The sequence below is a fragment of the Rhinoraja longicauda genome, chromosome 26 (genome assembly GCF_053455715.1).
Source record: "Rhinoraja longicauda isolate Sanriku21f chromosome 26, sRhiLon1.1, whole genome shotgun sequence".
Classification (NCBI taxonomy): domain Eukaryota; kingdom Metazoa; phylum Chordata; class Chondrichthyes; order Rajiformes; family Arhynchobatidae; genus Rhinoraja; species Rhinoraja longicauda.
In genome coordinates, this window is record NC_135978.1 from 19674116 (window position 1) to 19692820 (window position 18705).

Genomic DNA, 18705 nt, shown 5'->3' on the forward strand with positions numbered 1-18705 from the left:
GGTCAATGTATCTCTTTTATCAAAGGCAATTCTCATTTTTGACGCTGGGCTAAAATATTGACACCATACTAGAAGTTTGATCTCACACCGTTCTTCACTGAAGTTGCCGTAGAGGAGGGGTGCTCACACCTGCCCACTTGTGAGATCATGGTTGCCTCTTTCCTCTCACGGATTTCAATTGATCCCCTCACATCCGGGGACGCCTGGTACCAACTACTGGGGGCCTGTGATCCTCTACTCAAATTGGCCCTCTTGAATCTACTTCTCAATAGCAGAATACCAATCTGATCTGGAAACTGGCCCATTTCCAAATTTACCTGGCGTGAACATCATCCAGGCCACAACAGGGAAGAATTAAATCCAGGAGAAGGCACAAAGTGCTGGAGTAACTCAGCGGGTCAGGCAGCATCTCTGGAGAACATGGATAGGTGACGTTCCAGGTCGGTAACTTTCTTCAGACTCCAAAGATGCTGCCTGACCTGCGAGTTACTCCAGCACTTTGTGTCTTCTTTTGTAAACCACCATCCACAATTCCTTGTTTCTAAAATTAAGCCCAGGAATCTCCTGTTCATTTGAACCAGGGAGATCTCATTTATTTTTATAAACATTCTCCAGGGGATGCCAGAGCCTCAGAGTTACACCTGACCAAAATTTGATCTTGGCCGATGGTCGAATCCATTCAGTAAAGTAACGCATCATAGAAATAGGCCCTTCAACCCACTGAGTTCATGCCATTTACACTATATCCTACACTAAAACAGAGCAAAAGCTCAACATAAGGGGTTAAAAATCTGATATTAACATTTCCATAATATTGGAAATGGTCTCTGAATGTGTTTTAATAATCAATTCTGAAAAGCCCAAATGTCAAACAATTGTGAGATTAAAGACATTGCAAATTCCTTGAGTGGAATAAATTGATTGTATCATTGGGGGCCCAATTCACTTTCTTGAAACAACTAAGAGAGATACTTTGATCATTGTAAATCTGACTAATTCTGTGTTGGTGTTTCCTTTCACTACTGGTATTTGGGGTCTGCTGCATTTGTTATAGACTGTCGTCTTTCCCACTGGTCAATGGTTTAATTACCCTCAAGCTTTGTGTGGTTCCTACATACTGTGCTGCCGCAACTTTAAGTCTTCATTAATTGCCCGCTTGCTGAAGCAGATTATTAAACTCCTCTAATACTATCTAAAGAATGATAAAGGTGGATGTTAACGCTTGTTCTGAAAATAATCCAGTCTATTCCACTCCCTGCTTATAAGTCCTTCCTTTGCAAATGTTTATCCAAATCCCTTTTGAAAGTTACCATTAATTCTGCTTCACCACTGTCCGGCAAAGTATTGAAATCATTATAACATGACCCTCTCAGCTGGTTACAGGTAGTTTTGCACTTTATCCTGCTCGGGACCTTTACCGGACCAACATTCTCCCTTTATCGTGTCTTGGAGATGCAATCCTGCCACGGTTGATCTCAGTCAGTAGGTTTGGAGACCAAGTTAAGAGGCGGGTGAAGTCACTTTCCTACAGAAATCCAGGTAGTGAAGGAGTATCACTTCATTCAATCGCTATAACCTGGTATCTTTGCTCCTGTGAAATGGAAGCTTCGCCCACTCATTGTTTGGGATAGAATTTGTCTCAGCTCTGTTGGAATTTGTCTCAGCTATGTTTCTGTCAACCACAGACATTGTTGCTGGGTGAGCAGCCCATCTATTCTATTCCAGCAAGGCTACGATGTGACTCCTTGTTGGGGGGGGGGGGGGGAGGTTTATAGATGCTGCTGGTAGGAATGTGACCAGATTCCACGGGGGTCATCTGATATGAAAACTAGACCCCCTTTGGATTTCATCAAACAGCCCAATGAGGGAGGGGGGGGGTGGAGGTGATGGTGTTAGCATGAGTTATCAGGCACTTTTACTGGTTGAGATTGTTCCCCATTGGGAATTTGAGGGCTCGGCCCTGGACCCTTGTTTCCTGCGGCATGTCTCAGCGATTTAGACAAATGTTGGAGCCACCATGAAGAAGTTCGCAGTTGGTGCAAAATTTGTTGCATGATTGAGTCATCAAAATGTAGTAGAAGAGGAGGCCTTTCAGTCCATCGTGGCCATGTGGGCCGAGTATGACCCTATTCCCAAGCTTGTATTCTAAGTGCTTTGTAGGGAACAGCTCTAAGATTCAGGGAGTCATCCAGCACAGAAACAGGCCATCACCCATCATCCCACCTCACCTGCACCATCAATCTGCCCCAACCCTATGTTTCCCCTTGCCATATCCTCATCAACGGTTCTCCCTCACCAATTCCTCTGTCACCGTCCTATGTTACGGGCAATTTGCAGCGGTCAAGCAACCTACCAACAACCCACACACCTTTGGGATGTGGGAGGAAACTGGAGTACCCAGTGGAAACTAATGTTGTTAAAGGGAGAACGTACAAACTCCACACAGATGTCAGGATTGAACCCAGGTCTCTAGCGTTACGTGGCAGTGGTTCTACCATCTGTGCTGCCCCTTGACCTATCATATTGGTGCCTTCAATGTGCTGATAGAGTTCCAGCTTCTCTACCTCTTTGAGCCGTGAGTTCCAGGCCTTTACCACTCTTCAGGGGGCAATTGTTCCTTAGTTGCCACTCCTGCTTCCAAGAATTAAGAGAGGTCTGCACTGCCCAGTTATTTTATTCTCAGCTGAGGAAAATTGGTCTATAAATCTCTCGTGATTTGTTGCACCTCAATATAATGCCCCCACGCAGTCTTCTTGATCAAACCAAATGACCAAACACTCATAAGTCTCTCCTTGTAACTGAAATTCTCCAATCGTGACCACATCCTTAGAAAATCTCCAGTGACTTTTAAGTCCTTCCTCTAGTGTGGTGACCAGAGCTGTACGCAGTGGTAGCGAGGAAGAAAGCTGGAAATAGCGGGAAGATGTCAATGAACTGATTGACTAAGCAGGGAAGTGGCAAATCGGGGAAGCGTGAGTGATCCATTCAGGCTCCCTAGGTGACTAGGTGGGTTTTCTCCGGGTGCTCCGGTTTCCTCCCACGTCCACAAGATCAGTGGGTTGGAAGATTCATTGGAAGTGGTTGTGTTCAATTACTCTCACTGTCGGTGGGTGGGTGGTAAAACTGATGGGAATGTGATGAGAATAAGTAACAGAGAAATGTAGTGGGAGAATACACAGCGTTTTAAAAATGTTAAAAATAACATTTGGACAGGTACATGGATAGGATAGGTTTAGAAGGATATGGGCCAAACGCAGGCAGGTGGGACTAGTGTAGATGGGGCATGTTGGTCAGCATGGTCAAGTTGAGCCGAAGGCCCTGTTTCCACGTTGTATGACTCCAATAGGAAGGTCGGTGAATTGCCATAGATTCAATGGGATGAATGTCCTTCTAAGACATGAGGAGATATGAGAAGTGGGCATTAGCCATTAGACTCTCTTCACTCTGGCTCATTCTAGTCTCCATCAGTCACAATGAGAAGCCGAATCCATCTGTTGGTTTTGACAGCAGGGAGCAGAGCTGGTTACTTGGTGTGGGAAGTGACATACATACACAAGCATACACATACAGACACAGTGACATACAAACCTCAAGCAGCATTCATTATGTATGACGTAGAATAGAGGAAACTTAAGCAAGATGCTGGAAGCTCTCTGAATAAAGAACGGGTGTCAAGGGTTATGGGGCGATGGCAGGAAAATGGGAGTAGGAGGCAGAGATCAGCCATGATTGAATGGCGGAGTAGACTCGATGGGCCGAATGGCCTAATTCCACTCCTAGAACTTGTAAAGCAGAAGACAGACACTGCCGCCCCAGATTCCATTGTTTCAGGAGGCAGGCATTACTGAGATAGCAGACATTGAGGTGAGTCAGCAGCTGTCTGCCTCTCCTGACCCAGGCTTCAGAAACAAGTGTACCAAACACGTGTCCCCTCGTTTTGATGTGGTTAAGATTCGTGCAGTGCTGTGCGTGTACTGTTGGCTTCCTATGAAGACATAGACCACCAGATTAACTTGGCAGTGTGTGAAGGAGTGGCTGGGAGTACGTGTGCAGCAGGAGATTGTAGTGCAGCGTAGTTAAACACAGCTCGGGCAGATGAAGCATGCAGCGACTGGCCTTTGGATGTGGAGAGGATGTTCCCACTAGAGTGGAGAGTCTAGGATCAGAGGGCACAGCCTCAGAATAGAAGGACCTACCTTTAGAATGGAGATGAGGAGGAATTTCTACAGCCAGAATGTGGTGAATCTGGAATTCATTGGCACAGAAGGCTGTGGAGGACAAGTAATTGGGTGCTTTTAAAGCGGAGATTGATAGGTTCTTGATTAGTAAGGGCGTCAAAGGTTACAGGGAGAAGGCAGGAGAATGGGGTTGAGAGAGAAAAATAGATCAGCCACGATCAGATGGCAGAGCAGACTCAATGGGCCGAATGGCCTAATTCTGTTCCTATGTGTCATGGTCTGACGTGATTCGGCATCAGTGGTGGAAGGATATTGGTTCTATGAAGTATAAATTTACCAAACTTCAAGGGGAAGGAAACCAATTAAAGTTAGCAAAATCAATTTCAGAAGGGAGTCTCTTTCTCAACTAATCGTGTTGGAATCGCTGAAGGAACGACAGAGATGGGAGCTGGGGAAGGGCAGTAGTTGTGTTAAATATGCACTTTCAGGAAGTCTTGGAAAATGTACTGCGCAAAAGACTAAAGGAGATTTAAAATGTTCTCTTTTTTTTTAAAAACGTGTCAAAACGTGGAGGTGGCTCGTTCCCCGGGCTTGGGTGAGATGGCACCTGGATTCCTGTGCACAGATCTGGCCAGCCTGCCGAGGGAAGGATATGCTTGCAATGGAGGGAGTGCAATGAATGTTTCGTCAGGTTGATTATTGGGATGCCGCAGTTGCTGTACAAGGAGAAATGATGTAGACTAGGCCTGTACTCTCTGGAGTTTAGAAAAATAAACTCGAAATACAAACTCAAACATGCAAAATTCTTGGCAAGGTAGATACAGGTGTCATGGTTCCCCACGCTGAGGTGTCTAGAACCAGGTGTCAGTCACAGTGTAGTAACTCGGAGGTCACCCATCCAGCACTGAGAGGAGAAGAAACGTCTCCACATGGAGGGTGGAGAATCTTTGGACTTCTTTGCACTAGAGGGCCGTGGACGACTCAGTCACTGGGTATATTTCAGGCAAAGATCAACAGATTTTTCAACGTGAGGGGAGGTAATAGATGCGAGGTGTGTGCAGAATCGTGGTGATTTTGTGGAAAAGTGGAGCAAGCAAATGGCCCCTGCTTCTTGCGTCCTTACTTATCTTCCACTGCTCTCTGACAAAGGGGGGACTGTGTGTTAATGAGGGCTGAGAGCAAAAAAGGCAAGTGACAGCTTCTGAAGGACAAGGACTGGATTTACACAGATCTCAAGGTGTTTATTCCCCACACCCAGAGTAAAGTCAAAGATAGGAAAGCAACTGGTGAACAGGTTAGGAGAGGACAGAATTGAGCCAAGTATCTGGGTCTTGATGCCTGGTGTGATACTGACATGGGAGTATATTATCTCCTGATCAGGCGGTGTATCAAATGACCTGTACACAGTGTGGCCACACATCCCACCCTCAGGGTAAAGCCTGAATATTACGTTCAAATAATTTCTGATTAGCCTGATTCTTGAGTTGCAACTTAGATGTTGTAATACATTAATAAGGGGTTTACCAATCTCAAGAGTATCCCTTATACCCTGTTCTCTAACAAATGATCACAATGTTAATGCAGTATCAAGTTGTCAGCCTTCAGTAGATTGCTGCAGCTCCTGTCTGTGGGCTTTGGCCTGGAATATCACCTGTGCTATTTTTTCCAGCTGTCAAAAAAGCGTCACCAATCCCCCTAACGTTGAGCTACACCAAAGACAGACACAAAATGCTGGAGTAACTCAGCGGGTCAGGCAGCATCTCAGGAGAGAAGGAATGGGTGACGTTTCGGGTCGAGACCCTTCTTCAGACTGATGTCAGGGGAGGGGGCGGGACAAAGATAGGATGTAGTAGGAGACAGGAAGACAGTGGGAGAACTGGGAAGGGGGAGGGGGAAGAGAGGGACAGAGGAGCTATCTGAAGTTGGAGAAGTCAATGTTCACACCACTGGGTGTAAACTGCCCAGGCGAAATATGAGATGCTGTTCCTCCAATTTGCGCTGGGCCGCAATATGAAGAAGGGTACCCTTCTTCAGACTGTCTCAACCCGAAACGTCGCCTATTCCTTTTATCCAGAGATGCTGCGTGACCCACTGAGTTACTCCAGCATCTCCGGTTTAAACCAGCGCCTGCAGTTCCTTTCTCCACACTGAGCTTCACCAATCATCTTCATCAGTCAGCCTTTACCAATCAGCTTAACTCACCAATCAGCCGTGATCAATCGGCCTCACCAAGTAATCAGCCCTCACCGATCAACCTGTCAACCTTCAAACCAAGCAACCTTCACCAATCAGCTTCACCTCACTGGGCTAGAAGGTTCTGCAGAAATTGCAGAATTCGATGGAGGTTTGCCCCGGTGTCAGATCAGGGTCAGCAGCTCCCCTGCAGAACACACTCTGTCTCCAGAGCTGCAGACATTGGGGTCTCCTGACGTCATGTCAGTGCTTCCTTCCTCTGATCTCAGCTCGCAATGCAAGCAGCACCCTCTCGGTGTTGTCTGGTGCAGGCAGGCGTTAGTTAGTGGGAGCCTGGGTTTGTGGTTTTCACAGAGAAACCTCACACACCTGCCCTGCTCGGAGTCAGGCTCAGCCACACCCGGGCACCTTGCAGGCCGTGGCCGCTGACAGACCCTCACCTGACGCCTCCACCTCCACCCACTGTCTGAGAGTCTCACCTGCTAGAGTGGAAACCTGAGTAGAAGGATTGGGTGACGTATCGGGTCGAGACCCTTCTTCAGATTGAGTCACTCAGTCTGAAGAAGGGTCTCGACCCGAAACGTCACCCATTCCTTCTATTCGGAGATGCTGCCTGTCCTGCTGAGTTACTCCAGCATTTTGTGTCTATCTTCGGTTTAAACCGGCATCTGCACTTCCTTCCTTCACAGAGTGGAAACCTTTTGCTTTTCGTCATTGTGACTCTCGCTTTCACCTCTGGGAGGGGCATTTGCTGCTGGCCTGGGCTCTGGGGGCAGCCCAGCCTTCACAGTGCCCACAAGCAGGCAGCCTCCTGAGCCCACTTCCCAATCAGCAGCTTGTGCAAGTTCCCCTGTGCCATGTGAGGACTCTCCAACCCCCCCTCCCCGTCCCCCTGTCACCCCCACCTCTCTGCCCCTTCATTGCAGCCTGCGCTCATTCCTTGCCAACAGCCCTAGTTGCTGAAGGAACGCTGTGGCGTGACCCGAGTTTAGAGGTAGAAACATAGATAATAGGTGCAGGAGAGGGCCATACGGTCCTTCGAGCCAGCACCGCCATTCAATATGATCCTGGCTGATCGGCCAGAATCAGTACCCCATTCCTGATTTCTCCTCATGAATCCATTAGCCCTAGGAGCTATATCTAACTCTCTCTTGAATACTCCCAGTGAATTCCACAGATTCACAACTCTGGGTGAAAAAGTGTTTTCCTCATCTCAGGTGGGATGAAAGGCGAACTGTGTCGGTCGGTGCCAGCTGCCTTTGTGAGGGAGGGGAGGGAGAGTTGACTGGGCCCTGTCCTGTACCCTGTGGTTTGTTGAGCCGAGGGTTGTGAGCACCCCGTTACAAACCCAGTTGGGTTTGCAGTTCCAGTAGCTGTGGTACGGAGGAGATGGAGGAGTGCCTGGCCCTTTAAACGACACCCAGCCTGAGCCTCAGAGTTCACGCTGAGTGCGAGCAACACGCACCACGTTTCAGGCGGTTGTGGTCGGAAATCTCGCAAGGGGTGAACAAGAACACGGGCCGATTTGGTTCTGGCTGTGAGGCGTGCTTGATGTGTGAGCTCATTGATATTTGCCCCCGTCGACTGACGGAACTCGATCAGCCGCTGCCATCGACGTGGGCTGGAACTGTAACTTTCTAAATTGCTCAGCAATAAATGGAGTTGCCATTGGTTACTGTGCATGAATCGTGAGCCTCCACTGCAGCAAGCAGTGTGATGAATGTCTACGGCCCAGAGCCATCTTCTCCGTACCATAGATAGTGGAACTGCAAACCCGACCACATGTGGGAGAAATAAGGCTGCCGTTGTATCCCTGCATGTTAACACTTCTGTTTATACCTACAAAGGAGTTACTCACTCCAATACAATTTCTCAGCACACATCCAATCTCCTTTATTATCAAATCATAGTCATACAGGCCCTTCGGCCCAACTTGCCCACACCGACCAACATTTCCCATCTACACGAGTCCCACTTGTCTGCGTTTGGCCCTTTCCCCTCTAAAATTATCCTATCCATGTACCTGTCCAATTGCTTCTTAAACGTCGCGATAGTCCCTGCTTCAACTACCTCCTCTGGCAACTCGTTCCGTACTCCCACCACCCTTGGCGTGAAAAGGTTACCCCTCAGATTCCTATAAAATCTTTCCCCCTTCACCTTAAACCTATGTTCACGATTTCCCCACTCTGGACAACAGACTTTGTGCGTCTACCCGATCTATTCCTCTCATGATTTTGTGCAGCCTGCTGGCTGCTTTCTCCCCGTGCCCGCTTCTTTCCCAGCTCCTAAAGTTGTGTAAAGTAACTTTAGGACTGATCCTTCATGGAGCTTGGAAGTGACACTGATGGGGAGTGGTCTTGTCATGCTGAACAAAAGGGGCCAGAAGCTCAGAGATGATGTGGGGAAACCTACTGTTTGTAACAGCTGGTAGAGCTGCTGCTTCTTGGCGCTGGAGACCCAGGTTCAATCCTGACTGCGTGGAGTTTGCACGTTCTCCCTATGACCACGTGGGTTTCCTCCGGGTGCTCCGGTTTCTGCCCACGTCCCAGGGACATGCAGGTTGGCAGGTTAATCAGCTGATGTAAATGGTCCTTAGTGTGAAGGCGAGTGGTGGAATATGGGGAGTGCTGATGGGAATGTGGGGAGAATAAAATGGGATTATTGTAGGACGTGTAAATGGGCTTCTTGGTCAGTGTGGACTCAATGGGCCGAAGGGCCTGTGTCTGTCCTCTACGACTCGGTGTAATAATAATGTGGTTAAATGCTACAATAGGGATGAGGGAGAGTGTTTTCCAGATAGATAACTGGCTTAGATCCCCACCCTCAGTGGCTCGAGAGTTTGTAACAATAATTCCTGATTATAATGTAAATAATGTCCAGATTGTTTTTAAAATGAATATAGCAATTTGCATTTCCTGGAGAAACACAGAAACAGTCTCTCAGATTCAGTTGTTGTTCTCAAAATAGTCTCCCTCTTAAAATTTGTGCTAACGGCTTCTTTGCTTCTCTTCAGCAGCTGTGTTTTCAATACGCGCCACGTTATCTCCCACAGCACAACTTCCTGTTGATTTCCTCCTTGGTCCTTTATCTGCGTGCAGAATCTCACTCACTCTCCTTCAGTCGGCTCTCCATTGCCCACTGTCGGCCCCAGGCCCCGGTGCTTTGGGCCGGCCTGGGCCTTCCTTCACTGCTCTCTGCAGCTTGTCCAACCCTCCCCGCGCACCCCACAGCAACTGCCAGAGTCCCGGGTGGTGCCACGCTGTGTCGCTCATCGGTGGGATCGCCGGGCTTGGCCCGACTGCCGACTGAAATACATAGAACACATATTTAATGGACCAGGTTACTCCTGTCTGCGGACAGGAAGTAATCATAGCCTCGCCAAGAGGCAGAGCGCTGAAGAGGCCACTTAGCCCGTGCCTCTTGGTGTTCTGACCTTTGAAAGAAGTATCCACTTGGCCCATGCCCCTGTCCTCTCACTACTCCCCTTTTCTGTTCTTTACCTCTCCGTTTACAAGATCTTGTCGAGGCCGGTTCCTGCCGCTGGCTCGGCCTGTGCACCCTAGATTGGTTAAGGCGCAGTGTAATACACTGCACAGTGGCACAGCAGTGTTGCGTAGAGTTGGAAGAGTTGCTTCCTTACAGCGCCAGAGACCCAGAGTCGATCCTGACCATGGGTGCTGCCTGGACCGAGTTTGTACGTTCTCCCCATGACCTGCGTGGGTTTTCTCCGTGGGCTCTGGTTTCCTCCCACACTCCAAAGACGTACAGGTTTGTAGGTTAATTGGCTTTGATAAAATTGTAAATTGTTCCCCAGTGTGTGTAGGATAGTGTTAGTGTGCGGGGATCGTTGGTTGGCAAGGATCCGATGGGCTATAGGGCCTGTATCCACACACTGTATCACTAAACTAAACATCACCCATTCCTTCTCTCCAGAGAAGCTGCCCGTCCTGCTGGGTTTCTCCAGCATTTCGTGCCTGCACCACCTTCACCTTGCCTTTGCCCGCTGGCTGCCTTCTCGCACCCACCTGTCTCTGGGCAGTAAGAGCGATCTGGTCTCACCAGCCTGCCCCACAGAGCTCTCTCAGCACGTTACCCCTACGTGCCAGGAGTTGGTTCTCAGGTGGCCCTCTGCGGTCGCGCAGCACACAACCAGTAATGGAAGGATAGCAGGGAGTGTGGTCCACTGTAATTGTTCCCAGCTGGGCTGCCGTCACCCAACCTCCACCCATTCTCCACCCAACCCTGTGCCAGAGGCTCAGTGGGCAAGATCTGACAAAATCCCCATAAAATATTATGGGGTATTGCAGATTGATGATTAAAAAAAAATGAATTGTATCCATTTTAAAATAAGGCTGTAACGTATCAAAATGTGGAAAAAGTGAAGGGGTGTGAATACTTTCTGAATGCACTGTATATATATATCTGGTCCCTCTGAATCCTTTCCTATTTGCCTGTCACAGACGTTAAGCTCACTTGTCTGTAGTTTCCAGCCGTATCCTGGCAGCCCTTCTTTAAACATAGGCACAACATTAGCCATCCTCCCGGGACCTGTACTTCACCCGACTTCCTGAAGTCGATGCCCAGCTTCTTGTTTAGCTACGGTGAATTTTCATCTGCATATCTACCACTGCTCTGTCTTTCCCATGTCCCCATCTGTGCCCACTCCTCCCATCCATTGTGCTGCTGGTCCCAAAAACTCCCCCCTCCCCCCCCCAAACACAAGGCCCAGTCTTTACCTCATCCCCTTCAGAGGCACCAATTCAAATCCCATCACAGAAGCTCTGCAATCTCATTGAACTTGAATTTATTAAAAAGTAAGTTCTCACTAATAGTGACCGTGCAACACATTGATACATATTTCGTCCAGTAATGCCCTTTACGAGAGGAAATCTGCCCCCTTACTGGGTCTAATCTACGTATGCCCCCAAATCCTCCAAGGCGGTTAACTTTAACCTGCCTCCAGGTCATGGAAAAAGGTGTAGCAATGGTGGCACAACTGGTAAAGCCACTGCCTCACAGCTTTAGAGACCTAGATTTAATCCTGACCAGTGCTACTGTCTGTGTGGAGTTGCACGCTCTGTCTGTGAACACGTTTCCCCCTGAACACTCCATTTACTCCCACATCCCCAAGACGCGCGGGTTTATAAGTTAATTGGCTGCAAAAGTACCCATTTAGTTCAATAATACCCGCAGAAAGGTTCAGAACACCAATAAATGTTACGACAAAATGCTGGAGTAACTCAGCAGGCCAGGCAGCATCTAGGAGAGAGGGAATGGGTGACGTTTCGGGTCGAGACCCTTCTTCAGACTGACCCGAAACGTCGCCCATTCCCTCTGTCCTAGATGCTGCCTGACCTGCTGAGTTACTCCAGCATTTTGTGATACCTTCGATTTGTACCAGCATCTGCAGTTATTTTCCTGCACTATTCAATAAATGTTACGGTCATCCCCCAGGACTGGAGAGACAAGGTGGTTCAATCACAGAGAAAGCCCAGAGGTCCACACGGGAGAGAATAGTTTGTCCTATTTACCTCGACTGCACTGCCCTCTGGTATTCTGCCCCTCTGGAGAGGCGAGTCTATGGACTGTTGCTGAGAAAGTAGGGAAAGGAAATTAGCAAGGGGGATAATCCTGAGAGGAGTGTAGAGAGGAACTGCAAATGCAGGTTTATACCGAAGATAGACACAAAGTGTTTGGACTAACTCAGCAGGTCAGGCAGCATCTCCGGAGAAAAAGGATGGGTGATGTTTTGGGTTCGGTTCCCGACCCGAAATGCCTCCATCCTTTTTCTCCAGGGATGTTGCCTGACTCACTGAGTCACTCCAGCACTTTGTATCTGTAATTCTGAGATGAATAATAATGGTGACTGTGATCAATGGCTAATTGTGTGGTTAACTTAACTTAACAATGGCCATGTTCCATTGTGTCTAAAGTTCAAGGCTCCAGACTACAAAGCCCCAGACCCTGCCGAGCGCCAAAGGAAAATGAGATTGGAAATCCCTTCAGTTGCACAAGGTGGCCTGACTCTGGGGGAAAATGACTGGTTGAATTTCTGGGGTGATGGGAACTAGGGGTTATTAAAAAAGAAGACACAAAGTGCTGGAGTAACTCAGCGGGGAAGGGGGGGGGGGGTGTTCAGGCAGCAATTCCGAAGAACATGGATAGGTGACGTTTCGGGTCAGGACCCTTCTTCAGACTCAACACAGACTCAGGGGTTATTAAAGTCAAAGCGCTCCAGTGTGGTTTCAAGAGAGCACGAGTGTCAAGAAAGGGATGGTTGCCGATCGTGGGGAGTGCTTCTAATGACCCCATCTTTTCTTTGCTTCCACAGGAGAAGAAGACAACAAATACAGGAAGAACAGGCAGCTGAAGTTCTAGGAACTGGCCGGGGAATTCGCGCTCCGGGAGAGTCCAACCTACGACGTTCCAGTTTTCATTTTCCAGTTGTGTAGATCTCCCTGTAAACGCGGCGTGCAATAGCTGGACAGCTGGCCCGTGTCCGAAACGCGAGTGTCTGTGTGAGGGTAAAATGTCAACTGGAATGAATTCTATAACGTATTTTTAGCGTTTGGCAGCATTATGTGGTGTTTTGTTTAGTAGTTCCTGTTAGCTCTGTGCCCTTTCCTCCTCATTGTACTGTTCACCAGAAAATTAGAATCCCCCTTTTTAAATTCTATGAAGAAAATAGTCTTGTAGCATGAGTTTTATGTTGTTTGTGGAAATCAGGAAGACACACTTCTCTGTAACGACAAGGAAATGGCTTGACATCACTTTTTGTTGGATCCGGCACAAGAAAGACCGGAAGATTACGTTCCATTCTTGTCAAGTGATCCTGTCATAAATTCATAAGTTCATGAGTGTTAGGAGCAGAATTAGGCCATTCGGCCCATCAGGTCTACTCCACTATTCACTCATGGCTGATCTATCTATCCTTTTCAACCCCATTCTCCTGCCTTCGTCCCATAACCCCTGACCCCCTTACTAATCAAGAATCTGTCAAAATCTCCACCTTAAAAAATCCGTTGATTTGGCTTCCACAGCCGTCTGTGGCAATGAATCCCACAGATTCACCACCCTCCGACTAAAGAAATTCCTCCTCATCTCCTTTCTAAAGGTGCATCCTTTCATTCTGAGGCTGTGGCCTCTGGTCCTAGACTCTCCCACTAGTGGAAATATCCTCTCCACATTCCCTCGATCCAGGCTTTTCACTATTCGGTACGTTTCAATGAGCTCCCCCATTCCTTCTAAGAGTTCCCTGTCCTTCTAAGAGTTCCCTGTCCTTCTAAGAGTTCCCTGTCCTTCTAAGAGTTGAAGGGGTTTTTTTTAATTTTAAATCCTACAAAATAGGCAAATATGGCAGATGCTGGAAATGTGAATTCAAGCAGAGAGAAACTGAGTTAACGAATCAGGTCATCAAAATTCTAAAGGTCAGAGAGTTCAACAGTGTGTGCCCAGGACCCAACATCATTGGGATAGGACTCAGTCCCACTCTCGTCACTGTGAGTCCTTCCACCAAGTCTACATGCACATATTATGTGTATGCACATGGGAGGCTGAGGCACCAAGGCACCAAAACAAGGAGAAGTGTTACCATTTTCCAGAGCAGTTGATGAAGATTCAAGGTCGCCCTTAATGGTCGTCTGTTACCTAGGTCTGCACCAACACAGAATGGGATACAAGTGAGATCTCCCACATTACTCTATACACACACACACACATGTATATATATATATATATATATATACACCGATCAGCTAAAACATTATGACCTGATGAGCCAAAACATTATGACCACCTGCCTGATATGCTGTTGGTCCTCCGTGCGCAGCCCCATATGCAGCAGGGTGCGATGCACTGTGTATTGTGACGCATCCCTTCCCGTGACCACCATTAAAATTTTCTGTGACTTCTGTCGGTTCGGACCAGACGGGATAGCCTTCGTTGGCCTCGCGCATCGATGAGCCTTGGGCGCCCAACACCCTGTCGCTGGTTTGTGGTTTGTCCCTCCTCGGACCACTGTCGGTAGGTACTCACCACTGCTGACCGGGAGCACCCCACAAGCCTTGCTGTTTCAGAGATGCTCTGACCCAGTCGTCTGGCCATAACAATTTGGCCCTTGTCAAAGTCGCTCAGGTCTTTACTCCCGCCCATTTCTCCTGCATCCAACACCTCAACTTCAAGAACTGACTGTTCTCTTGCTGCCTAATATATCCCACCCCTTGACAGGTGCCATTGTAACAAGATAATCAATGTTATTCACTTCGTCTGTCCGTGGTCATAATGTTTTGGCTGATCGGTGTATATATGTGTGTGTGTTTGTGTGTGTGTATATATATATATATGTATGTACATATATATGTATATGTACATGTTGGGTTGGATCCCAACACAAGAGCAGTCAAGTTGAGCACAAATACCAGCCATGGGAGAGTGGCGTTATGATGTGAGCGGGTAGATGGACATTCTTTTGCTCCCCTCCTACTGTACATCGAGGGGGTCCACTAGCTACACTAAAAGCCCCAACTTCAGGAACTAACAAACAGACAATTTCTTCAACTCAGTCGACACAACCCGCATCGTGTCCACAATTGGACAAGAAGCGCAGATTTTAGCTTCAAACGTAAGTTAACTGGTTCTAAATGAGGCGATCACCAATCTCTGCCAATCCCTCCCTCGTTCCTGCCACACACACACTCGCTGTTTTTTTCCCCCGACGGGGCCGGATGAAACGTTCCAGCCGTCGGGTTGCTGTCGGACTTGCGGGTCTGAGAAGCAGTTCCTCCTTCTGGGAAGCCCGAGAGATCGGGACACAATCCCAGTCCAGAGTGGGGGGGGGGCAGCTCACCCTCCCCCCAGTGCCCCTCTCCATGACCAACGACGTGACTACCGAAACATGCGTGGGCTGGTGTTTTCTGTAATGAAAATGTTCTGTATTTAAAGGGTTTTAAAATGTTCTTTCAAGTTTGGTGATTTTCGATAGGTGGATCAGATATTGTTCTGGGAGGCAGCTGATTCTCTTTCGCCTGTTACTCTTTGAATCTAGTGTAGAGTTTGGTGACTGTGGCAGGTGGAGGGCTTGCTTGGCAGAAGGGGCAGGAACAAAAGTGCATATGCGCGTGTGGTCCATACTTTCACTCTGCATTCCAGAAAGGTCAGGCAGTATTGTAGCCCAATCCCCAGGGCCCCATTGAGTCCCAGTTGGTGCTTTAGCTCACAAATCAATTCTGTTTAACTAAAATGGGTAGAAGTGACTTCATTGCAAGGTCTTAACATAGAGTGGGGGTACGAGGCAGCATCACCGAGAGGGAAGATTTCCACACTCCCTACCATTGTTAGCAGCTCCTGTGCCACCGAGTTACTTGTAAGCCAGGACGAGACCCCGGCCTCACCATCTGACTGCAATTGTTCTCTTTATCCAGTTGGCCTGTGTTTCTCCAGACGTGAGGCGCTAGCTCCAGTCTTCCCTTCAGCCACCACTCATGGTCACGTCTTCAGCTGACCCAGACCTCTCCCTTCCACCTACCCTTCCTCTTACTGCCTTCTTCACCTCTCTGCGCAATGATGCTGATCCCCTTGTTGCCCATCTTTAGGTCACCTCTCCAGACATCTCCCCAGGAGGCCCAATGCTCCCCTCTGAACCGCCCTGGCATGTTTTACCGTGTTAAAGGTACTATGTGGATGCACTGTGGCTGAGATGGTATCGGGGATTATTCACTTGCTGGTGAGGTCATGTAGCTTCCAAACAACACAGAGGAGCAGCCGACTGTACATTGGTCATCACAGCCCTGAGCATGCACCAGTGTAGTCATGCACATGCACTGCTGTAGGCCTGGTTGTGCACTGCTGGAGTCCTGGGCTTGCAGCACTGCAGTACAGGGCCTGCAGCACTGGAGTAATGTGTATGCACTGCTGCAGGCCTGGTTGTGCACTGCTGGAGTCCTGGGCCTGCAGCACTGCAGTACTGGGCCTGCAGCACTGGAGTAATGTGCATGCACCGCTGTAGGCCTGGTTGTGCACTGCTGGAGTCCTGGGCCTGCAGCACTGCAGTACTGGGCCTGCAGCACTGGAGTCATGTGTATGCACTGCTGCATGCCTGGTTGTGCACTACTGGAGCCCTGGGCCTGCAGCACTGGAGTCATGTGTATGCACTGCTGCATGCCTGGTTGTGCACTGCTGGAGCCCTGGGCCTGCAGCACTGCAGTACTGGGCCTGCAGCACTGGAGTCATGTGTATGCACTGCTGCATGCCTGGTTGTGCACTGCTGGAGTCCTGGGCCTGCAGCACTGCAGTACTGGGCCTGCAGCACTGGAGTCATGTGTATGCACTGCTGCATGCCTGGTTGTGCACTGCTGGAGTCCTGGGCCTGCAGCACTGCAGTACTGGGCCTGCAGCACTGGAGTCATGTGTATGCACTGCTGCATGCCTGGTTGTGAACTGCTGCTGTCCGTAATTGCTGGATCTGGTTCCCCATTGACATAAAGGAAGCCCGGCAATTAAAATGTTGGGCTAAGCCGTGTCTGAGATGATGTGACCAAGTACAGTGCTCTCAGAGGGTGGAGTGAAAGCTTTGACAGGGACTTAGTTGAAGACTTGTGTACAGTCAACGGCTATCAATGAACGGCTAGACTGTGGAAATAACGTGACTCAGTCTCTCCATGTGTTTGCAGCTTTAATATTTTCATTGTGCTTTTACTTTTCTCTTCAGTGGTTTGTTCCTTTAATAACTTGGTCTCTAGTCTGGGCAACGGCACAGAGTGCTCTCCACATGCACCCTGCTAGTTTGTTCAGAGTAAGCTGCCCGGCGGTGCACGCCAGTTCAGTCCCACTGCACCAGGCCCTTCTCCAGCTCATGCCAGCCCCTGGGACAGATCCTCCCAGCGTAACGCTGAGCCAGCGACCCAGGGGACAGCGGTTCGGACCTCACCTTGGAAAACCTGAGCATTTCACAGTTCTGCCATCAGGGGTCACTTCTGAGGGGGAGGGGATGGAGTTAACTAGCAACTTGCTCGATCCACAACAAAGAGGGAAGTCCCCTGCACCAGAATCCCAGGGACCAGGGCTGGCCAGTACAATTTAAAACATGCCAACTAATGTCAGTGGACGGAATGGACAGATGACGTTTTGGGTCGGGGCCCTTCTTCTGCTTGACGAACTGATGCTGAGGATTAGCAATGCCGTTCATTCAGAAGCCACTTGCCTCGTTTAATGATTATTCATGTCATATAGTCAATGTCCGTGTGTTATAGGAGCAGAATTAGGCCATTCTGCCGAACCGGTCTACTCCTCCAATCAATCATGGCTTATCCCTCTCAACCCCAGTCCCCTGCCTTCTCCCCATAACCCCTGACACCCTTGTTTGTTTTTCTCTCTGGAAACCCATCGTCCAGTCTTGGGGCAAGCTGGGGCAGCTGGTTGGAACGGAATATTCTCATTCATTGAGGCTGGAGTATTTTGGGATATCTTCGTGGCGATCATGATGTTTTCCTCACCGGTGATCAAGCTGGGGATCGCAGGCTCGAGGACGTGACTGTGGGTGCACTGTGAGAAGGGTGACGATCACCACCATTTCTTTGGGAGACTGCCAGGCTTAGATGACAGGGTTTAAGTAAGGAGGATTTGCATTGAAGAAAACAAAATCAACTGCAGGTCTTGAACAATGTCTTTGTTTTGAAGTGAGGAATAATAATTGGTGATGAATTTACTCGGTGTGGCCCTGACGTGAGAGGTTGCACATTAATCAAGGGAACCGTCTAACTTTAATGTAATTGACTCTTTGATCATTTCTGCTACAGGGTATTCTGTGCTTAAACTACTGTAAATAGCTTAAGGAATGTGGAGACAATAATAATTTGTTATATTTATTGTACTGTTCCATTTTGCTAGCTGGATTTGAAGTGAGATTTTCTATACACAAATAAAGTGACTATGCTGGACTTGACCAGTGCTCTCGGTCTATTTTTACAGTTTATAGACAATAGACAATAGACAATAGGTGTAGGAGGAGGCCATTCGGCCCTTCGAGCCAGCACCGCCATTCAATGTGATCATGGCTGATCATTCTCAATCAGTACCCCGTTCCTGCCTTCTCCCCATACTCCCGGACTCCGCTATCCTTAAGAGCTCTATCCAGCTCTCTCTTGAATGCATTCAGAGAATTGGCCTCCACTGCCTTCTGAGGCAGAGAATTGCACAGATTCACAACTCTCTGACTGAAAAAGTTTTTCCTCATCTCAGTTCTAAATGGCCTACCCCTTATTCTTAAACTGTGGCCCCTTGTTCTGGACTCCCCCAACATTGGGAACATGTTTCCTGCCTCTAACGTGTCCAACCCCTT

The 18705-nt window shown here is 48.6% G+C and overlaps 1 protein-coding gene across 1 annotated transcript in view; it reads left to right on the top strand.

The window, feature by feature from the left end:
* The window catches only part of atp2a3 (ATPase sarcoplasmic/endoplasmic reticulum Ca2+ transporting 3), a 164050-nt gene extending 145751 nt beyond the window's left edge, over window positions 1-18299 (top strand). Inside the window, exon 21 of the mRNA XM_078422743.1 lies at window positions 12703-18299. Within this exon, the coding sequence (XP_078278869.1) occupies window positions 12703-12749 (47 nt within the window). The 3' untranslated portion in view covers window positions 12750-18299. The remainder of the gene's footprint in view (window positions 1-12702) is intronic.
* The last annotated feature ends 406 nt before the right edge of the window (window positions 18300-18705 follow it).